The 23724-nt window shown below is 38.2% G+C and overlaps 2 protein-coding genes across 3 annotated transcripts; one reads left to right on the top strand and one right to left on the bottom strand.

Annotated features, from left to right (window-relative positions):
* Nucleotides 1–2108: 2108 nt before the first annotated feature.
* LOC143886559 (small ribosomal subunit protein uS15) lies at nucleotides 2109–23415 on the bottom strand. The gene is made up of 5 exons (XM_077390600.1): nucleotides 23257–23415; nucleotides 23101–23173; nucleotides 22876–23014; nucleotides 22144–22330; nucleotides 2109–2339 (listed from the first exon to the last, which is right to left on the bottom strand). Exons 1-5 carry the CDS (start codon nucleotides 23277–23279, stop codon nucleotides 2306–2308), a joined length of 456 nt encoding a protein of 151 aa, XP_077246715.1. The 5' UTR covers nucleotides 23280–23415; the 3' UTR covers nucleotides 2109–2305.
* On the top strand, nucleotides 5338–12081 carry LOC143877356 (uncharacterized). 2 transcript variants are annotated; one of them, XM_077379364.1, is made up of 2 exons: nucleotides 5338–6050; nucleotides 8722–12081. In XM_077379364.1, exons 1-2 carry the CDS (start codon nucleotides 5886–5888, stop codon nucleotides 12064–12066), a joined length of 3510 nt encoding a protein of 1169 aa, XP_077235479.1. In that variant the 5' UTR covers nucleotides 5338–5885; the 3' UTR covers nucleotides 12067–12081. The 2 variants fall into 2 exon arrangements, with proteins under 2 accessions (XP_077235479.1, XP_077235487.1); XM_077379372.1 differs by having other exon boundaries at nucleotides 5948–6050; nucleotides 7418–12081.
* Nucleotides 23416–23724: the final 309 nt, after the last annotated feature.

Raw genomic sequence — 23724 nt, 5'->3', positions numbered from 1 at the left:
GGCAGGATGGGTGGGAACATAGTTAGCAAAACCTGACTAGGCGAGGAAAAATTCGAGTTTAATATGGCATTGGTACCAAAAAAAAAAAAACATAGTAAAAGATGGAAACATAAAAACATGAGTTTAAATTCTGTCATTTACAAAATAGTGAGGTGACGTTGAAAAGTTGGCGAAAAAAAGGCATTTAATGTCTAAAATGAGTTTTAAACGTGTTTAAAATGTTTTCCACGAAAGAAAGGAGTATTTTCGGCTGGAAAAGTTTTAACCCGCTAACTATGGGAGGGAGAAGGTGAGACTTGAGAAGGGTGATTGAGGAGAGCTAAGAAGTGACATAAAAACAAGGAAAAAATCAATCATATTTTGGGCGGAGGTTTCTGTTTCCTTCTTTTTCATGCTTTTCTTACCGTCTCGTCAATCAGTCCCTCTAGTTTCTATGAGAATCAGATTAGGAATCAGAATATGATGTTCATTCCGATTCCTGAGTTCGGTAACCCAAGACCACATTAGCTTCTCACTTGACAGCAATGGGGCTTCAACAGAGATTTAAATTAGTCATCCCCATTAGATAGAACCCATGGTCGAAGGGTGGGTTAAACTTAATTTTGATGGACATTCTCTAATAATCCGAGAGATGTAAGAACAGGGTACTTAATCCGAGATCATGAAGGGCATTTAATTGCAGGATACAGTTTTCTTTTTAAACACCCAGACGAGATATAAAGCTGAATGGTAGGAGCTTAATGGAAGGGTAAAGATCCTTGCTACATTTAACCATTAGTAGATCATTATAGAGGGAGGTTCAGGAATGATCAATGCCGTTTATCACATCAACAGTATGTCATGGCGAACTGAGATGATACACATGGATTGTTTTATAGATCTTTCCCAAATTATCCGAAGGCAGGAATAGGCTTGGTTTGGTTGCAGGCATTTACCTCGTAGTGTAGTGCAAGTCGTCAATATTCAATGAGGAGATGAGCAATGGATTTATATAGAACTTACATCGTAGTATAGTGCTACAGGAAGAGCAACTGCAATGGACCTTCTAGCTACTCAGTCGGTGAGTTCCAACTATGGGTACAACTTAGGTCGAGTCGGTTTGAGCTTTTGCCAAAAAAAAAAAAAAGAATTGAAATTAACCCGAACCATACCTGATTTTATGGTAAAAGCTCAACCCAAATCAAGCTTAGAAGGGCGATGATATTTTCACTCCCCGTGCATTATGCGCACGCTCTCCTTATAGCCTGATTTGACGTGAAAAGTGAGAACCTTTAACACTTTTTTGATATCAATTCACGTTATAACTGGAGCGTGGTGCAGGACTGAAAATATCATCTCTCAAAATGATAGAATTGGAACCGAAAAATGAATTGGAATTAACCAGAACCAAAACTGATTTTATGGTAAAAGCTCAACCCAAATAAAGGTTATTATGCTAAAAACAAATAGAAACCAACCCAAATCTTGGCAGATTTCATGGTAAAAGCACAATCCAAATTCCCAAAAATGGACCAAGAGTTGCACCCCTAGTTCCAAGTGAACTAAGTACTGGCAACATCGCACTAGCACTCCAGGTTTTTTTGTAAGAATGATTAAAGCATGATAATCTTGGATTGTAGAAAATTTTGTATTTTGCCGTAGCTTTTAAAATTACCTCGCACGAAATAGTTAAAAAAAGGCTCTAGGACTTGGAGTGTTTGAATCATCCAATGAGGATGGATTATACTTCATGATCCAACCATTGCAAGGCCAAGGAAACAAGTGGTTAGGATTATTGATCAAGTGGCCCCCATTTGTAATTTTATCCTGGGATATGGGCACTTACTCTGTCATCGGCATAACTTAAACTTTTGATCTGTTGACGATCCATTTGTAAGAGAGAACAAATGGATCAAGTAGCCTCCCTCCCTCAACCGAGTATTCAGCCGTATCAAACAAGTAATTTGCTTTGGCCATGTTTTGGCCCACACCGGCATCTTGAAACACTACTGTGAATCATAGGAAGACAAACATTGCAAAACTACCCTAAAACTAAGCATCTACAAAAAATTTAGCATATAGTTAAGCTTCTAGGAATAGCAATTCAACATCAATGTCAAGACAATCACTGTCATAAATATACTAATCCTACCATTTTATATTTTCATCCATAACCAATCTCAAATCAAAGATTACTTACTCCCACTGAATTAAGAAACATAAAAAGGTTTAGTACCTTCAAAATTCAACACTCAAAGTTCTACTGCAAAGAGCCGCATACAAAGAAGCATTGCATTTAAACCGAGAATTAAGTGAAGACTTAAAACTAAGCCACCAGAGTGCTGGCAGTGGTAGACTCACTGCAGAGTTAAAAAAACGGCAGTTAGTCCACAGTTCAAATAACCTCAACCAATTAAATTCTAAACAAACGCCACCAATGAAAATACATAATAAAGAGTACTAGTATACATTCAATAGAAGGGAAGTAGATAAAGAGAAAAACATTGACAGCAAAATAAATTAATTCCAATTTTTCAGAGACATGAGGAGTTCAAATGCACATAGAAAAGAGCTTGAAGTGTATACTTTTGGAGAAACATGAACCACTTATCAAGGAGCTGATTCGCTAGGGTGCATTTGGATTGCCGTTCTCGGGAATCAGAATCAGCATCCTATTCTGATTCCCTGCCATTGGAGTTGAAAAAAAAATTCCAATAAAAATTCAATTCAAACCGGGGCAATCAGATATTCAGAATACCACTTCTTGGGTGGGAATCACATTCCAGTATTTCCCCCTCATTTATTTCACCCTGGTTACAAATCCAGCATCCTCATTCCGTTCAATAATTTTAACCAAATGCAACCTAAATGCTACACCTGCTAGTGAAATTATGCCAGACAAAGAATAACAAACAAACACTATGTTAATTGATTAGCTTAGTAATTATTTATATGAAAAGTAGTGATTGACAAGATTCTTGGAGGAATTAATAGGGTTGTAGAACTTCTATCAAAAAATTCCTTTCCCTATGTTAGCCACTCAATCCCTCTATCTTTTACCATTAAAAAACAAACAAGATTCACATATCATGCAGGTTAGGGCCCCACATAAATCAGCAATAAAGAATTTGATGTGATACTTCCACAAGGTATGAGACAACTTGGCCCACGATTGACCTCCCAATTATCATTAGCTAAGGGAAGCTTTTGTCACATAAAACAAAAACAAAAGTGAGATGTGTGGTATCATGTATCCATGTCAAGCAACTAGACAAATCAAAAGAGGGAAAGGTGTTTTTTACTCGTTTTTAGCAAATCGCACAAGGGAGTACATTAAAATCTTTAGACGCACCAAATAATATATGAATGGTTAATTTCAAAGCCACTTGACAATGTGGTAGTTGAAGAGGAGCACATTTGCTGCAATACAGCACAGAGCCTACACAGCTGGCGACTTATTGATATGTATGCGGCATGCCCAAGACAGCTGGCGACTTATTGATATGTGGTTAATTTCAAAGCCACTTGACAATGTGGTAGTTGAAGAGGAGCACATTTGCTGCAATACAGCACAGAGCCTACACAGCTGGCGACTTATTGATATGTATGCGGCATGCCCAAGACATCAAGCAATCTAGGGCTACAGAGGCAAAGCATTGATCAAGAGGATATACTGACATTTGCATGGGATATCAATATTGTATATTTACCCATAAATTTTAAAAGCATCTAGCCAAAAACGAACTCTATCTCCTAAGTAAACTCTGAATCTGATGCCAGCTACAAACAAGTGACTAAATTTCAAAATGTCTTTCCATATTGTAACCCCTTGACATCTAAATTTATCACATGATCCCCGTGGCCCGGTAACGCTCCATATTTACCTTCAATTACTGTAACCCAAAGGTGTGATTCCTCCAAAACAAATCTCCACAGCCATTTCCCAAGAAGAGCATTGTTTGTTTCTCTTATACTCCTTATTCCAAGGCCTCCACACCTTTGACCGATTTGCATACTTCTTCCCATTTAACCAACGGAATACCTCGCTTGTCATCTGCTGCCTCCCCCCACCCCCCACCCCCATTGATGGGGCATTCACAAACAGACAATTGATAGATCGGAATATTTGTTAGCATTGCTTTAATGAGGGTAATCCTTCCTCCCCTAGACACCGCATTTCTTTTCCAAGTGTCCAGTCTTCTTTCCATCCTTTCTCCACTATGTGATCCTAGCTCATCTTCTTGGGTTTGCCAACTCCAGGAGGCAAGCCAAGATAAGTAGTGGGGAGAGAGTCTACCATGCACCCCATAATACCCGCCAACTCATGCAACACTCCTTCCTCCAAGAGGATCCCAAATGCTCTGGATTTATGAAAATTCGTCCTTTGACCCGTAATTGCTTCATAGAATCATAAAATGGCTTCCATGTTAATCACATTCCTCACATCTAAAGAGCTAAACAAAAAAGTATCATCAGTAAACTGAAGTTTCATGAGATAATCCCATCATAAGCTTTTTCCATATCCAACTTGTAGATAAGACCACTGTGCCCCACCTTATGGTAATAGTCTACTACTTCGTTGGCTATCAATGAGCGATCCAGGATTTGTCTATCACTGACAAAAGCACTTTGACTACAAGAGGACTTTCCTGATACCATTGCAAGGTTGCAAGAGATATTTGGGGAAAATTGCTTAGTAGGTTTGGCATCAATTGGGTTATCCCTGAAAAGCTTGCTGATCGAATTCAAGGTTGGGCGGCAACTCCATGGAAGAAGTGTAAAATTTTATGGAGCATATCCTTCCTAGCTACAATATGGGTCTTGTTGAAGGAAAGAAATCCTAGAGTATTTAAGGGGAGATCCAAAAGTTCAGCCTTATTGTCTGTTAAGGTGATTTCCTTACGATATCTTGGGTTAAATTCCTTTCCGCTTTTAGGTTTGTTTCAGCCTATTAACTTTGGGAAGGGTGGAGTGAGGTTAGGAGTAGTGTGGAAATAAAACAAAAGGTGGTCCAAGATTGGATCTCCCTAAGCCAGGTCTTCTAAAATTCAATTTTGATGGCTCAAGCTTGGGGAATTCGAGTCCGGCCGGGATTGGGGGCGTATTGCAAAACGAGCAAGGGGAGATAATATGGGCTTTTGCAGGGCCCCCCTTAGGGTGGCGGATTCATCAGAAGCAGCAGAGGTGCGCGAAGTACACAAAGGATTAAAGTTGATAGCGAGAGATAATATGAAAAATGTGGTGGGTGAAGGGGACTCCTCAAACTCATTCGGGGGCCAAATGGGTTGCAAAAGCCGCCTTGGAGATTTGATAGATTTTTTGATGAAATGTTCGACTGGTTGTCTTTGTTTTCTGTAATAACCAGTAAAAATATATAGGTGAGTAATCATCGGCATTACCAAATAGTCACTTTTCAAAAATTACTATTTACAGTGGGTCCCACATAAGCGGGTCCCACATTAGCGGGTCCCACACAAACGGGTCCCACATCAGCGGGTCCCACACAAGCGGGTCCCACATCAGCGGGCCCCACAACAAGCAGGACCCACAAATAGCGGGTCACGCCACAACCACTATAGTTGCACTTACCAATAAAAATAATAATTAATGAGATTAATTATTATTGTTAGTCTTAATTTAAGAGAGTAGTTGAAGATGGTGGGAGAAATCATTATTGTTAATCTTATTTAAGAAGATGGTGGGAGAAATCATTATTGTTAATCTTATTTAAGAAGATGGTGGGTGAAATCATTATTGTTAATGGTGGGAGAAATCATTATTGTTAATCTTATTTAAGAAGATGGTGGGAGAAATCATTATTGTTAATCTTATTTAAGAAGATGGTGGGTGAAATCATTATTGTTAATGGTGGGTGAAATCATTATTGTTAATCTTATTTTAAGAAGATGGTGGGTGAAAATACATCTATAAATAGAGAAAGAAAAGAAGAAAAAAAAAAGAAGAGAAGAAAAAAAAGAAAAGAAAAGAAAGAAAAGAGAAGTAAGGAAATAGAGAGAAGAAACCATTGGTCCTTCTATTCTTCTTCAACCTCCATCATTCTTTTACAACAAGTAAGTGTCTTTATTTTTAAATTCTTGGATTTTCACATCTCATGTATCACAAAAACCATGCTCAAATCTCACGATTTCATCATATGCAAAACCCATATCTCTGTTAAAAATAAATAATTAAGGTTGTTGTAAACAAATGAAACTAGGCAAAAGGAGGGGCATATACAATCGTGACCTTGTCTTCTCTTTCCTCTCACGCCCAAAATTTCAGCAGAGAGAGAGAGAGAGAGAGAGAGACTCGTTCAAAACAAAATAAATAAGAAAATAAGAAAGAAAAGAAGAATAGAGGGAGAGGAAGAAAAGACAAGGAGGAGACTTACCTAACCATATGAATACGTGCGTACTGTTATATAGTTAAATCAAAAAAAAAAAAAATTATATTTACATTGATATATGCGAAATTATGTGCCTGATTTACCGTATTTAATCTGAAATATCTATTGTATTACATGGGCATATACACTTAGGTTTAAACCTGAAATTTGTATATATTTAATTTGTGCTTACATGTACGTATATATCTATAGATTTTAATTATAAAATTTAAATCCTAGTACTGTTTTGTACCTTAAACGAGATCACCAAATATGTCCAGATTTATGTTCTATATATATATATATAAGTATTGAGGTCCAAATGGGACCAGATTTTCACACTGTTGGTCGAAGATTTTAGGACCAAAAGTGGGCCAGGTTGTGTTTGAAAATGAGAGCATCTTATGTCTCCAAAAACGGGACAGATTTATGTACTGTATGTGTGTGTATCTCCGAGCCCAAAACAGGACAGATTTATACACTGTACGTGTGGGTGTTTTTGGGTTCCAAACATACCAGATTTATGAGCTTTGGGTGTGTAATTCTTGAATCCAAAAACGGGACAGATTTATGTACTGTATGTGTGTGTATCTCCGAGCCCAAAACAGGACAGATTTATACACTGTACGTGTGGGTGTTTTTGGGTTCCAAACATACCAGATTTATGAGCTTTGGGTGTGTAATTCTTGAATCCAAAAACGGGACAGATTTATGTACTGTATGTGTGTGTATCTCCGAGCCCAAAACAGGACAGATTTATACACTGTACGTGTGGGTGTTTTTGGGTTCCAAACATACCAGATTTATGAGCTTTGGGTGTGTAATTCTTGAATCCAAAAACGGGACAGATTTATGTACTGTATGTGTGTGTATCTCCGAGCCCAAAACAGGACAGATTTATACACTGTACGTGTGGGTGTTTTTGGGTTCCAAACATACCAGATTTATGAGCTTTTGGTGTAGTAATTCTTGAATCCAAATCTGACAGAAATGGGGTATAAGTATTCGCATAAACCACTATACAAATAATGGTATGTGTGGTCTTATTTTCAGGATAATCATTTCCTACTCTATTGGGACTTTTCAGGTTCTAATTTCACTCACATTTCCAAGTTTGAAAAGGCAGGTGACAGCTAGACCTTGTCTTGTAATGGTATTCAATATAATTGTCTATGCAATATAGCTCTGCTTATAAATTGCTTGATAAATACCTGCTTAGTGAATTTATACTCGCTTGCCTGGAATCAAATGAATGCAGGAAGAAAGGCAAAGGTAAGTAATTCCATACATGTTGCATACATGGGGTAGAGTGAAGGGGAACTTAAGGGTGTGGTGGAATCATCCTGGGACCTAAGGTCCAAAGGCCAACGCGAGAAGCGTGTACTGCCTTTCGTTGGCAAACCAACCAAAAAGGGAAAGTATCCCCGAGGGATAGTATCCCCGGCTCGGCAAATGCGAGACCGTAATCCAAGTCCATAACGTCACTACCTTCAGACAGGGGTAGTGGGTAGTCGTGCGGCAAGGACACCGGCAGAAAAATAAAATGAAAAAGTCAGAAAAGAACTGACCGAAAAATAAATGGGGGAAAAGCCGGATGTACCTGGGGAATGTGCTGTCTCATAATTGTTGCATACATAGTATAAATTGAAATTATTGTCATTGCTTTTATTTATATTGCCATGGGCATTGTAATCTTTATGATATTGTTTCTAGACATTATTGAGGATGTGGATTATATTGTATGCACTGTTATTATTGTCTCTTTTACTTTGCTCGGTCTCTGGATGACCCTGCTCTGACGTTGATTCCTCCACCACAGGAGTTGAGGCATTAGAAGGCGGAGCATTTGCAAATGAAGGAACCATGGGATAAGGGACTGTGTGATCAGAGAGTTTATTCCTGGAGTCTTTGCATTTTGACGCCTTGCGTCATTTACCATTTCTATCGATACTTTGTTATAATAAGACATATTCAAGTTGTAATAAGATTCTATCGTGGTTGATGCTTGTAAAAAAAAAAAAAATTATTTCCATGATTTTTACTTTCTTTTGCTCGTAGCGACTCGACGGAAAACGGGTCGTTACAGTTGTGGTATCAGAGCCAGGTTTTACGGAAAATCTGGTGCTTGTGGGTTGAGTCGTTAATTTGGGTTAGATAGGTAATAGGTGACATATGATATGTCACACCTTTAAGGTCAACCGAGAATTCGAACGAGATAGGAGAACTACCCTAAAAACCTTAGTAAGTAAACAATTGATTAGAAACTTCATGGTACCTCGAAATTTAGTTGTGAAATAAAGAGATTTCGTTCTGACCCATAGTTTTCTCCTCATTCCATGTATTCTTGTATCTTATAGATGTATTCAAGAAGGAAGCAAACTGGCAGTAATGGCAACACTAACCAAGCTCCTGCGCCTGACAACAATACCCAGGGCCCAACTCAGGATCAGAATCAAGATGACCTACAATTACTGGCTGAAATCCTCAGGACAAATCAAGAGGCAAATCAAGCAGCTCTTCAGGCCATTGCAGCGAGCATTGGGACTCGTCAGGAGCCAAGATATCATGAGGATACCACTCAAGTCCATAGACAGTTCAGGGACTACCATCCCTCTGAATTTAATGGAGAAGGAGAACCCTTAGCAGCTGACCATTGGTTAGTTGAAATGGAAAGGATCTTCGCAGTGATGAATTGCACTGATACTCAAAGGATCCGCCTTGCATCATTCCAACTAAAAGACGATGCCGGTGTTTGGTGGCAAACAGTAGAAGAAAATTACCCGACGGTTAGGAACGAAACTTGGGACCAGTTCAAATCACGATTCAACAATCAATTTTTCCCTTCGCATATCAAGGACCAGTTAGCAGGACAGTTTGCAGAACTGAAGCAGGGAACGTTGACGGTGGCTCGATATGGGGCCAAGTTTAGGGCTTTGTCGCGCTATGCCCCGGGTTATGCAGCGACAGAAAATGATAAGGTTAGAAAATTTGTTAGCGGTCTTCGTCCTTCCATTAAGGCGAGTATCGTTAACCTTGGTTCTAGGACCTTGGCAGAGGCCTGTGAAAAGGCCGAAGTGGCGGAAGACTGTGAGAAGTCAGTACAGGCAGCTAGATCTCAATCTATTATTAGCAGGAATCAGGGACCCCCACCCAAAAAGCAGAGGACGGATGGTGGTTCGCAATCCAAGACCTTGTGCTCTCTTTGCGGAAAATTCCATTCAGGCCAGTGTTGGAAAGCAATGAATGTCTGTTTCAATTGTGGAGATCCCAACCATAAGCAGAGGGATTGCCCTAAGAAGAAGCGCCAGCAGTATGCTAGACAGCCATATCAGCAGCAACAGCAGGCTCTTCCTAGACCTCCATACCAGCCGCAGCAGCAAAATCAGTGGAGGGGAAACCCAAATCTCATACCAGTTCAAGGAAGAAATGCACCCCAAGCTCCTATCAATCGGGTCTTTGCCTTAAGTCAGCGCGATGCTGAAGCATCTGATGCAGTTATCGAAGGTCAGCTTCTCGTTAATGGTATATCTGTTCATGTCTTATTTGATTCTGGCTCTACATTATCATTTATATCGCCTGATTTTGTTCGAGAATTAGCTTTATCTCCTGTACCCTTACTACATCCGTTGAGAGTGGTCACACCAGTAGGTGATGTAGTAATTACTAACTTGGTATGTAAGGGTTGCAAAATTAAAATTGAGGACCGGGAGCTTTTGGGAAACCTTGTATTACTGAATATGAATGACTTCCAGGTCATCTTAGGCATGGACTGGTTGGCGTCTTATCACGCCAGTGTGGATTGTTTCCATAAGGTAGTGGTGTTCAGAATACCCGGAGAGGAAGAATTCTTGTTTGAGGGTGTGAAGCGCCCTGGCAAGATCAAAATTATTGCTGCATTAAGGGCCCAGAAAATGTTAAGTAAGGGATGTGAAGGTTTCTTGGCGTATGTGAAGAAAGAAGATGATGGTGTAGGGTTATCAACAGCTGATATTCCCGTGGTGAGTGAATTCCTTGATGTTTTTCCAGAGGATCTCACGGAGTTGCCTCCCCACAGGGAGATCGACTTCACCATTGCTCTCGAGCCAGGAACCTTACCCATTTCCAAAGCACCTTATCGGATGGCCCCTGCCGAGTTGAAGGAATTGAAGGAACAGTTGTCTGAGTTGCTCGAGAAAGGATTCATCAGGCCAAGTTCTTCGCCGTGGGGTGCTCCTGTTCTATTTGTTAAAAAGAAGGATGGCAGCCTCCGTTTGTGCATCGATTATCGGCAACTGAATAAGGTTACTATAAAAAATCGTTATCCTTTGCCTAGGATCGACGATCTTTTTGACCAGTTGCAGGGAGCTTGTCATTTTTCTAAGATTGATCTCAGATCAGGGTATCATCAGCTTCGTGTCAAAGATGAGGACATATCCAAGACAGCTTTCAGGACCCGATACGGTCATTTTGAATTCATGGTAATGCCATTTGGATTGACTAATGCTCCAGCTATCTTTATGGATATAATGAACAGGATCTTCAAACCCTTCTTAGATCAGTTCATTGTAGTATTTATTGATGATATACTCATTTATTCTAAGTCCAAGGAAGATCATGCAGAGCATCTGAGAAGAGCACTTGAAACTTTGAGGCAGAATCATTTGTTTGCCAAGTTTTCGAAGTGCGAATTTTGGTTAGAGAGCGTGACATTCCTAGGTCATGTGGTCTCTAAGGAGGGCATCTCGGTGGACCCAGCTAAAGTCGAGGCAGTGTTGCATTGGAAACAGCCGTCTAGCGCAACTGAAGTCAGGAGTTTCTTGGGGCTAGCTGGTTATTACCGAAAATTTGTTGAGGGATTTTCGGCATTGGCTGGTCCTCTTACCAAGTTGACTAGAAAGAATGTCAAGTTTATTTGGGCAGAGGAGTGTGAGCTCAGTTTCCAGGAATTGAAGAAGAGGTTGACTTCGTCACCTGTTCTTGTCCTTCCTTCTGAAGGAATGGATTTTGTTATTTATAGCGATGCTTCCATAAAGGGGTTAGGTTGTGTACTTATGCAGGATGGGAAGGTGATTGCATATGGCTCACGGCAGTTGAAGCGGCATGAGGTAAATTACCCTATCCATGACTTAGAATTGGCAGCTGTGGTTTTTGCGCTCAGGATCTGGCGTCATTATTTGTATGGTGTGAAGTTTGAGGTTTTTACGGACCACAAAAGCCTCAAATACCTGTTTGATCAGAAAGAATTAAATATGCGCCAGAGGAGGTGGCTTGAGTTCTTAAAAGACTACGATTTTACATTGAGCTACCATCCAGGTAAAGCCAATGTGGTTGCCGATGCTCTCAGTAGGCAAGGATGTGCTAAACTTGCATGCTTACTGATGGAAGAGTGGAAACTTCTTGAACAGTTTAGAGATTTGACTCTGGATATTTGCAAAGTGGGTGAAAAATCAGTCTTAGCAAATTTTCGAGTTCAGTCAGACTTTTTGGAGTCGATAAAGGCGGCTCAAGCAGATGATGCAGAGTTGATCAAGTTGAAGAAAGAAGTAGATTCCAGACCAGACTTTTCAATTGGGGCAGACGGTTTCTTGTACTTTAAAGACAGGATATGTGTGCCAGCTAAAGAAGATCTCAGAAGGAGTATCTTGGATGAGGCTCATAAGTCTCGCTACACCATTCACCCGGGTAGCACCAAGATGTATCATGATTTGAAAAGAAACTTCTAGTGGAGCGGAATGAAAAGAGAAGTGGCTAGCTATGTTTCGAAATGTTTGACTTGTCAAAAAATAAAGATTGAGCATCAGAAACCTGGAGGCACTCTAAAGCCTTTGGAAATACCCATGTGGAAGTGGGATAGCATTTCTATGGACTTCATCATGGGTTTGCCCAAAACCAAGAACGGTTGTGATAGCATCTGGGTAATTGTTGATCGTCTCACCAAATCTGCACATTTTATTGCCATGAAAAAGACTTGGACTTTGAACAAGTTGGCTGAGGTGTATGTAGCTCAAATTATCAGATTGCATGGAGTACCAACTTCTATAGTATCAGACAGAGACACCAGGTTCACTTCTAAGTTTTGGCATGGGTTGCATGAGGCTTTGGGGTCAAAGCTAAATTTTAGCACGGCCTATCATCCTCAGACGGATGGTCAGACCGAGAGGGTGAACCAGATTGTGGAGGACCTATTGAGAGCCTGTATTCTCGATTTTGGGGGAGACTGGGAGCGTCATTTGCCCCTAGTCGAATTTGCTTATAATAACAGTTATCAGCAAAGTATTCAGATGGCTCCCTTCGAGGCTCTTTATGGTCGTGCTTGTAGATCACCATTGTGTTGGGTTGAAGTTGGTGAAAGGCAGTTGCTTGGGCCGAAATTGGTGGAAGAAACTTCTGAGAAAGTAATCTTGATCAGGGAAAGGTTAAAGACAGCTCAGAGTAGGCAGAAGAGCTATGCCGATCAGCGGCGTAGAGAACTCGAGTTCGCTGAAGGAGATATGGTTTTTGTTAAAATCTCGCCTTTCAAAGCGGTTATGCGGTTCGGCAGGAAAGGTAAGTTGAGCCCTCGTTACATCGGGCCTTATCGCATCTCTAAACAAGTTGGATCTCGAGCTTATGAGTTGGAATTACCTCCAAACCTTGATAGGATGCATAACGTATTTCATGTATCCATGCTTCGTCTATATCATCCCGACCCTTCTCACGTGCTAGAAGAGGACGAGGTGGAGCTTCAGGGTGATTGGTCCTTTTCGGAAGGGCCTGTGCGCATTCTGGAGCGCAAGGATAGAGTTTTGCGGAACAAGTCGATTCCCCTTGTCAGAGTACTTTGGCGTCACCATGGCGCTAATGAGACTACTTGGGAGCGAGAATCGGATATCCAGAAAAATTTTCCAGAATTATTTGGAGGTACGCTTTTAGTTATTTAGTGATAAAGAGGAATTTCGAGGACGAAATTTTTTTTTTAAGGGGGGTAGAATGTAATAACCAGTAAAAATATATAGGTGAGTAATCATCGGCATTACCAAATAGTCACTTTTCAAAAATTACTATTTACAGTGGGTCCCACATAAGCGGGTCCCACATTAGCGGGTCCCACATCAGCGGGTCCCACACAAGCGGGTCCCACATCAGCGGGCCCCACAACAAGCAGGACCCACAAATAGCGGGTCACGCCACAACCACTATAGTTGCACTTACCAATAAAAATAATAATTAATGAGATTAATTATTATTGTTAGTCTTAATTTAAGAGAGTAGTTGAAGATGGTGGGAGAAATCATTATTGTTAATCTTATTTAAGAAGATGGTGGGAGAAATCATTATTGTTAATCTTATTTAAGAAGATGGTGGGTGAAATCATTATTGTTAATGGTGGGAGAAATCATTATTGTTAATCTTATTTAAGAAGATGGTGGGAGAAATCATTATTGTTAATCTTATTTAAGAAGATGGTGGGTGAAATCATTATTGTTAATGGTGGGTGAAATCATTATTGTTAATCTTATTTTAAGAAGATGGTGGGTGAAAATACATCTATAAATAGAGAAAGAAAAGAAGAAAAAAAAAAGAAGAGAAGAAAAAAAAGAAAAGAAAAGAAAGAAAAGAGAAGTAAGGAAATAGAGAGAAGAAACCATTGGTCCTTCTATTCTTCTTCAACCTCCATCATTCTTTTACAACAAGTAAGTGTCTTTATTTTTAAATTCTTGGATTTTCACATCTCATGTATCACAAAAACCATGCTCAAATCTCACGATTTCATCATATGCAAAACCCATATCTCTGTTAAAAATAAATAATTAAGGTTGTTGTAAACAAATGAAACTAGGCAAAAGGAGGGGCATATACAATCGTGACCTTGTCTTCTCTTTCCTCTCACGCCCAAAATTTCAGCAGAGAGAGAGAGAGAGAGAGAGACTCGTTCAAAACAAAATAAATAAGAAAATAAGAAAGAAAAGAAGAATAGAGGGAGAGGAAGAAAAGACAAGGAGGAGACTTACCTAACCATATGAATACGTGCGTACTGTTATATAGTTAAATCAAAAAAAAAAAAAATTATATTTACATTGATATATGCGAAATTATGTGCCTGATTTACCGTATTTAATCTGAAATATCTATTGTATTACATGGGCATATACACTTAGGTTTAAACCTGAAATTTGTATATATTTAATTTGTGCTTACATGTACGTATATATCTATAGATTTTAATTATAAAATTTAAATCCTAGTACTGTTTTGTACCTTAAACGAGATCACCAAATATGTCCAGATTTATGTTCTATATATATATATAAGTATTGAGGTCCAAATGGGACCAGATTTTCACACTGTTGGTCGAAGATTTTAGGACCAAAAGTGGGCCAGGTTGTGTTTGAAAATGAGAGCATCTTATGTCTCCAAAAACGGGACAGATTTATGTACTGTATGTGTGTGTATCTCCGAGCCCAAAACAGGACAGATTTATACACTGTACGTGTGGGTGTTTTTGGGTTCCAAACATACCAGATTTATGAGCTTTGGGTGTGTAATTCTTGAATCCAAAAACGGGACAGATTTATGTACTGTATGTGTGTGTATCTCCGAGCCCAAAACAGGACAGATTTATACACTGTACGTGTGGGTGTTTTTGGGTTCCAAACATACCAGATTTATGAGCTTTGGGTGTGTAATTCTTGAATCCAAAAACGGGACAGATTTATGTACTGTATGTGTGTGTATCTCCGAGCCCAAAACAGGACAGATTTATACACTGTACGTGTGGGTGTTTTTGGGTTCCAAACATACCAGATTTATGAGCTTTGGGTGTGTAATTCTTGAATCCAAAAACGGGACAGATTTATGTACTGTATGTGTGTGTATCTCCGAGCCCAAAACAGGACAGATTTATACACTGTACGTGTGGGTGTTTTTGGGTTCCAAACATACCAGATTTATGAGCTTTTGGTGTAGTAATTCTTGAATCCAAATCTGACAGAAATGGGGTATAAGTATTCGCATAAACCACTATACAAATAATGGTATGTGTGGTCTTATTTTCAGGATAATCATTTCCTACTCTATTGGGACTTTTCAGGTTCTAATTTCACTCACATTTCCAAGTTTGAAAAGGCAGGTGACAGCTAGACCTTGTCTTGTAATGGTATTCAATATAATTGTCTATGCAATATAGCTCTGCTTATAAATTGCTTGATAAATACCTGCTTAGTGAATTTATACTCGCTTGCCTGGAATCAAATGAATGCAGGAAGAAAGGCAAAGGTAAGTAATTCCATACATGTTGCATACATGGGGTAGAGTGAAGGGGAACTTAAGGGTGTGGTGGAATCATCCTGGGACCTAAGGTCCAAAGGCCAACGCGAGAAGCGTGTACTGCCTTTCGTTGGCAAACCAACCAAAAAGGGAAAGTATCCCCGAGGGATAGTATCCCCGGCTCGGCAAATGCGAGACCGTAATCCAAGTCCATAACGTCACTACCTTCAGACAGGGGTAGTGGGTAGTCGTGCGGCAAGGACACCGGCAGAAAAATAAAATGAAAAAGTCAGAAAAGAACTGACCGAAAAATAAATGGGGGAAAAGCCGGATGTACCTGGGGAATGTGCTGTCTCATAATTGTTGCATACATAGTATAAATTGAAATTATTGTCATTGCTTTTATTTATATTGCCATGGGCATTGTAATCTTTATGATATTGTTTCTAGACATTATTGAGGATGTGGATTATATTGTATGCACTGTTATTATTGTCTCTTTTACTTTGCTCGGTCTCTGGATGACCCTGCTCTGACGTTGATTCCTCCACCACAGGAGTTGAGGCATTAGAAGGCGGAGCATTTGCAAATGAAGGAACCATGGGATAAGGGACTGTGTGATCAGAGAGTTTATTCCTGGAGTCTTTGCATTTTGACGCCTTGCGTCATTTACCATTTCTATCGATACTTTGTTATAATAAGACATATTCAAGTTGTAATAAGATTCTATCGTGGTTGATGCTTGTAAAAAAAAAAAAAATTATTTCCATGATTTTTACTTTCTTTTGCTCGTAGCGACTCGACGGAAAACGGGTCGTTACATTTTCCCATCTTTTCGGCATGTCCACCGGTCGGCTAACGTTGTAGCTGATAACCTTGCGAGAGAGGGAGTGTCTTCAAGGTGGCAATTGGGCCGTGCTGTGCCGTCACGACACGAAATTGTCAGGCCTGGATTGGCCCGCGGGCCGGGCACGACACATATGGGTTCACGGGCCCGATTTGCCACGAGGCTAGGCACAACAAGGAGAGGGGTGCAACTTGGGTCGGGTTGGGTTGAACTTCTGCTAAAAATGAATAGTTATAAACCCAAACCCAACCCGATTTTAATATAAAAGCTCAACCCGAATTCCCAAAAATCGACCCGAGTTGCTCCCTGAAGCACGGCCCGCAGCCCGTCGTGCAGGGCCGAGCCGGCCCACTATATTTTGGTAATTTAGGGATTTTTTGGGGAATTTTTTTTAAGATTATTTTTTAGGAATTTTGTATCATTTACTGTTTTCTTTTCTAAATAAATATTTTTGGATAATTGATCTAATATTTTCTAATTGATCTAATAGTTCTAACTTACGCCATGTTTGGATAAGCTAATTTTTTTAGGAAATTTTGGATCATCTATTGTTTTTTTTCTTCTTCTAAACAAATATTTTTCATGATTTAGATTTAATAGATTAAATTGTTCTATAGTTTAAAGTACTTATAAAAACACTAGAGGGGGATGTCTAAAGTAAGAAAGGGGCGGACATCAATTTGCCAAAAAATGAAGATTAAAAGTATTAACCTTACAATAATAATAAGAAAAAAGATCGATTGTGCCCGGAATATTTATCCAGGAACGCGGGCGACACCTTTAAATTTTATTAATATAAAAAAATTATTCCAAGAGAAGAAGAGGGCCATAGAACCTTGCATCTAGCACACCAAGATGCAACGAAAGAAAAGGAAAAAATAAATACAATCACATTCAATTACAACTTCTAAATTGAAAGTCTTCATCAATCTTCAGGTGACTCAAGCGAGTCTTCTTCCTGTTTACTATCTTGCGCTCAATCATCTGCATCAAGCCAGTCCTTTAGGAACACACATACCTCCAATGCTTTTTTATAACATTTTGGACTGTCTGTAGATCACGTGCCATGGCGGATAACACTGGATAAGTTTTTTCATTTGCTTTCCACGGTGGCAAAACTTCAAAAGTTTTTCATTCATTGGGATTGATGTAATGATAATGTTCCAAATACAACGATAGTTCATTGTAAGATGTAGCAGCAACACTACTAGTTTTTGGTCTTTTTAGGTTCACTAATGCAAAAATTGGATTTTTACGTCCAGAGCTCGTAAAAGAACTCGATCTTTTATGTCCATGTTCCACCTTATATATATGATACATAGACTTTGATACTGTTCTAATTTCATTTATATTATGCCCTGATTCATTGGGATCATTACCGAGGTTTTTATTGTACTCTTAATCATCTTCTCTCTCTTTCCAATCAACTTCTCTCTCTAGTTAGTAGCACTACTAACTACTAATCAATATGTCGATTGGCAATTAACAAGAGAGCGACGTTTGGCTCATTTAAGTTGATGTTGGTACCTGTTAAATATTTAACACTTACTTTTAATTCTCCTTTTTCCATCTTTTATTAAACTTTTTTTAATGGCCGGTTCCGAAGAAATCTTCTACCCCAACATTGGCCATGACCTCAACCAAGTCATGGACAATGATGAGATGATGGAAGCTTGTTTTGAAGAAGAGGAAGAATTAACCTATGAATCGGAATTTCAAGTCCAAAATCAGCCTAACACTAGTGCCAGTAGGAGTCGAGCTCCTTTTAGCTCTAAATCCGTAGAGGTAGAACTTCAACTGTTTGGTCTACTTTTACTCGTGAAGATATGAAAGTTCTGATGGAAAAATAGAAATTAGGGCAATTTGTAAATATTATAAAAAAGATCTTAGTTGTAGTTCTTCCGGTGTAAGAGATCACTTGAAAAAGGCATGCCTAAAAATGTAGCGCAAACCATAGGTCATTAGACATTAAGCAAACCTAACTAAGTCACATATCTAGCACATTAGGAACATTTTCCTACTCTCAAAATCAAAATAGAAAAGAACTAGCAACATTAATTATACACTCCGAACAACCATTTCTTTTTGGAGAAGATAAATATTTTGAAAAATATTCTAAATCATCTTTAAACCCTACTTTTAAAAAAATACCTAGAAACACTGTAAGACACATTTAAACTTTTTTATGAATGTCAACAACTGATTTCAACTTTTCAAGAATTTAATGAAAAAATTTTCACTTCTGATATTTGGAGTCCTAAAAAATGTTTATCATATAATTCCGATTGGATTTTAGAAAAAAAAAAGAATAATTAGTTTTAGTCTTTTGGAATTCACACATAATGGAAATGTTATAGCAACACGTATATTATCTACTGCTCGTGAATATAATATTCTTAAAAAAATATATTCTATAACTGTAGATAATGCCAGTAACAATACTTCCATAGTAGAGTTACTAAAATCTGAGTTGAAACCTATTTTAAAAGCAGACATTTTCATGTTAGATGTGCATGTCATATTTTAAATTTGACCGTACAAGTTGGTTTAACTCTTATTCAACAAAAAATAGAAAAAATTAAGAATTATCTTTCAATTATTAGTTTTTCAATGTATAAAAGACAAGAATTTAAAAATTGTGTAACATCTATGGAAAAGAAATTTTCAAATTCAAACTAGATGTCAAACATAGGTAAAATTCAACTTATTTAATGTTCGGACACTGCTTTCGATATAGAAATTTAATAACATTATTTCGCAATGAAAATATGCCATCTACCTTACAGTTACTCTGTATCTTTATAAGATTGAAACGTTTGTAACAAATTAATGAATTTGCTTAAAGTTTTTTATACTGCAACTAATGTTTTTTCCGCTGTTTACAAAAAATTTCACAATTAATTTTGGGTAACTTATATAACATTACTCTTAGCCTTTAATCATTTTCCCATTCATCGAAAAAATGATAATTACATCAATCCCGATGAATGGGAAACTTTTGATGTTTTGCCATGGTGGAAAGCAAATGTAAAAACTTATCAAATACTATCCGCCATGCAACGTATTCTACTAACCCCCTAGTGTCTACAGTGCCATCGGAGTCCGCTTTTTAAAACAGGTAACATGATCTTAGATGACAGGCGGCCCAAAATGTCATAAAAATATTAGAGGTACGCGTGCGCCTGAAGTACCGGCTTCATGCAGATGATAGAGCGCAAGATAGTAGACGGGAAGAGGACTCGGGCGAGTCACTTGAAGATTGATGAAGACTTTAAATCTAGAAGTTGTAATTTCCTATTTATAATTAAATCTAATTGTATTTATTTTTTTTGTCTTTTCTTTCCTTGTATCTTAGTGGGTTAGAGGCAAAATTCTATGTCCTTCACTTCTCTTGTAATAATTTTTTATATTAATAAAATTTAAAGGTGTCGTCCGGGTTCCTGGATAAATATTCCGAGCACAATCGATCTTTTTTCTAATTATTATTGTAAGGTTAATACTTTAAATCTTCATTTCTTGGGAAAGTGATGTCCGCTCCCTTTCTTACTTTAGACAGCCGTTTCTAGTTTTTTATACCTATTTTAAACTATAGATCAATTTAATCTACAATTAGATCAAAATCATGAAAAATATTTGTTTTAAAAAAAAGGAATAGATGATCCAAAATTCCCTAAAAAAATTTGCTTATCCAAACATGACGTAAGTTAGATCAATTAGATCTAAATTAGATGAATTAAATCAATTAGATCTATTAGAATAATTAGAAAATATTAGATCAATTATCCAAAAATATTTGTTTAGAAAAGAAAACAATAAATGATACAAAATTCCTTAAAAATTTCCTAAATTCCCTAAAAAAATTCCCAATTCCCAATTCCCAAAAATATAGCTGCCCCGCCCCGGCACAACGAGACGTGCCGTGCTTCGAGGCAAATCGGGCCATCACGACATGGCTCGTGAACCCAAAACGTGCAGTGGGCCGGGCCCGTCCGGGCCAGAAAATTTCATGCCAAGCCGGCCCAGCACGGACCAATTGCCACCTTGAACCATATCTCATAGTTTATTAAAGTACCTCCTCAAAGCCCTGTCAAGGCCCTGTTTCGATGGCAAGAAAAAGTGAAACATTTCTGACGGAATATTCTCTTTCCATGATTTAAAGGTAAAAGTTATGATCATGTTTAATTTAGAGAGATATTATCGTAAATTGAAGGTACCTCTACATAAAAATTGAATAGGATTGGTTTTTGTTATCCTTTTTCATTTGTCGTGTGTAGAAAAGGTAGGAACTTTAGAAATATTTTTCCTTTTCAAACTTTTCCAGAAATTTCCTGCAATCTAAACAGGGGCTTAGGGGTATATCCGTATATGCAAGATGAGCTGTATTTTGTTCGGGACTTGATATCTTCTATGCAATTTCATTATTGCATTCCAACTTTTCACAATGTTCTTTTCTTCCGACAAAAGCATTGGATGGTGCAAGCATGAAGATTATCCTCACTTCAAACATGAACACAAACAATGGAATATTGAATTTTCCAGTCTTATTCTTCACTGATATCATAGCAAGATAACACATAGTACCACATGGAATTTCATGTACACATCTCAACATTATTCCTCTTCCGAGATTTGACTGGATCCAATTAAAAGAATTTCTAACAAAAGGCTGGAAAAGATAAATCTGAGCTTTAACCAAAAACCAATCCCAGATCCCAACCCATATTCATCTAGCAACGCCTTCCCATATTCATCTTGCAACGCCTTCTGAATCACAACTTGCACAATGTCCCTAGGTTGACCAACAAAATGACACCTAGAGATCAGCATACCAATGCAACCAAGAGACTACATCTATCACTATGACACAAGAAGACCACACAAGAATTTCATCACTCTTATCACTACCATCAAAGCTCTAAGCTTAGAAAGAAACACAAAAGACATTCCCCACTCTTATCACTACCATCAAAGCTCTCAGCTTAGAGAGAGAGAAACGTACAAGATTTTCCCCACTCATATCAATACCATCAAAAGCTCTACTCTTACAGAAATTTTAGAAACAAAGTAACAAAAGTTAAACATCGAACTCTCACAAACCGTACTCCATAGTCAGCCATGTGAAGTAAATAGACCCCTCTCCATCAAGAGTGTCTTATCTATAAAGTATACTATAAACCCAGTTACAAATGCAAGGATAGCTGCAACTACCTTATCAGATGTCCGTGAGGGTTATAAAATGCACTCTGCATTTACGAAGTTCAAACTTCCAACTAGTTCATAATCCAAATATCTTCACAAGGAATCAATAACCCTTCAAGAAGTAAATTATAATCCACTAACACAGTAGCACAAACGAAACATGTGAACCATTCTTCTAACATTCATCTGCTACAAGTTTTTACCAAGATCCCATAAATGAGCTCGATACTAGTTATACAGACACATTGATAACATATTATCCAGCACAATGAAATTAGAAAAGCAATGAAACTATTATCCACAAACATGTAGAAAAAAATAAGATTCACTAAGTTTAACGCATCAGAAGCAAAGAAAAAATATCTGTAAAAAATCATAATGAGAATGATCATATAGTCACTCAACTGGGAATCACATAAGTTCACTCCATCAAAAACCCGTTAAAAACTATCACAGACGAATAAAAATGTAAAAAAAGCATTTATAATCTGCAGTTAAAAAGACTCACTATTTCCAAACTGGTGGAAGCTTCTTTGTTCGCTTGTAGTAGCGAGCCAACCGATGGATCCTGCTCTCAACAAGAATCAACCGGAACTTAGAATCCTTGTCCTTCCTGTTCCTCTCCAAATGTTTACGGATTGCCACTGCAGTCTTGATGAGATGGTATAAATCCTCCGGAATCTCAGGAGCAAGTGCTGAAAAACAGAATTCCCTCAGAAAAAAAAATTCTATAGGCAACATTTCATAAGGCCCTATTTGGATTGCAAGAAAAAAATTTCTAATGGAAAAATTTATACTTTCCACCATATAGAGGGAAATCATATGATTATGGTTAATTTAAAGAGATATCATCATAAATTGAAACTTCCTCTAAGTAAAAATTGAATAAGATTGGTTCAAGTTATACATTTTTATATGTAAACAGAATATGTAAATTTGGAAATATTTGTCGTTTCCAAACTTTTCCAAAAAATCCTGCAATCCAAGATTGCAAGAATTTTCAGGAAAAGTTTGGAAAGGAAAATATATCTACAAAATCCTAATTTTTTTTTTACATGCAAGATAAGATACCTTGAATCAATCCAATTCAACTATTTCTTTTAAGTAGTGATAATATCCCTCTAAATCAAGCATAATCATGTCATTTCCCTCTAAATTGTGGAAAGAAAAACAAAATCCGTCAGAAATGTTTTTCTTGCAATCCAAACAGGGAAATGAAAGGAAAAGATCTAGATCTTACCATGAGCCTTAAGAATACGCAAGATCTTGCTCCCCGTGACGCTCTTCACCTGAGCGATACCGTGAGAATCACGGAGAATGACTCCGATCTGAGACGGTGTCAAACCCTTCTTCGCGAACTTACAGATATTTTCTTCGACCTAAAACAGAGAGCATAAAAATGAGAAAAAAGTTAGGGTTTGAAGAGAATAAAATCAAGAGAAGTAGAGAAATGGAGAGCTCTCACGTCCTGAGATGAGATCTTGAGCCAGCTAGGAGGAGTCCTCTTGTACGGAAGTGCCGAAGAGGAAATACCTTTTCTGAATACAAGGAAATTAAAGGTTAGAGAGAGAGAGAGAGAGGAGATTTATTATTTTACGGAGAGAAGGGAGAAAATATTTACCCGCGACTGTGCATTCGCCCCATGTTAGCTTTGAAGGGAGGAGACTCTACTCAACACCGAAATCGTCTCTTTCCGATAGTTGTTCCTCCTCGCTCTCTTCTCTGTGAAAACCCTAATTAGGGTTTTATATGATGAAGGCGGATATTTTTGCCCCCCATTTTTACCGACTCCACCCTTTTCATTTTTTATATTTTTTCCGTCGCTTAAGGTCATTGGTCGTGTCATCCGCACGTGTTTGTTCTCCCCGGTCTTACCCCACTTACAATGGATCGGATCCACCGATGTCTTGGCAACAATCCGTTCAGCCCCCAGTCGGATTTTATTTGGATCCTACTATTTTTGAGTCTAGGTAACTATCTAATTTGAAATGGACAGTCCACCGGAGCGTCTTAGATCCTACTTATGGTTGTACATGGTTGGGAATTAGGGTTTCGATGTGGATAGGTATGGGTTACCATCTAAAATAAT

The sequence above is a fragment of the Tasmannia lanceolata genome, unplaced genomic scaffold (genome assembly GCF_043159265.1).
Source record: "Tasmannia lanceolata isolate RefF3 unplaced genomic scaffold, GAP_Taslan_0.1 ptg000002l, whole genome shotgun sequence".
In the NCBI taxonomy this organism is placed as follows: Eukaryota; Viridiplantae; Streptophyta; class Magnoliopsida; order Canellales; family Winteraceae; genus Tasmannia; species Tasmannia lanceolata.
The sequence above is the reverse complement of the archived record's forward strand: the minus strand, read 5'-3'. Positions and strand labels throughout refer to the sequence as shown.

What these genes read in the sequence shown, in the direction of transcription:
- LOC143877356 (XM_077379364.1), top strand. Translation starts at nt 5,886, where the DNA reads ATGGTGGGTGAAAATACATCTATAAATAGAGAAAGAAAAGAAGAAAAA. An exon ending in CCATCATTCTTTTACAACAA is followed by an intron (nt 6,051 to 8,721) that starts GTAAGTGTCTTT and finishes TGTATCTTATAG; the next exon opens with ATGTATTCAAGAAGGAAGCA.
- LOC143886559 (XM_077390600.1), bottom strand. Translation starts at nt 23,279, where the DNA reads ATGGGGCGAATGCACAGTCGCGG. An exon ending in GGGCGAATGCACAGTCGCGG is followed by an intron (nt 23,174 to 23,256) that starts GTAAATATTTTC and finishes CCTTGTATTCAG; the next exon opens with AAAAGGTATTTCCTCTTCGG. An exon ending in CTTCCACCAGTTTGGAAATA is followed by an intron (nt 2,340 to 22,143) that starts GTGAGTCTTTTT and finishes TTAACTCTGCAG; the next exon opens with TGAGTCTACCACTGCCAGCA.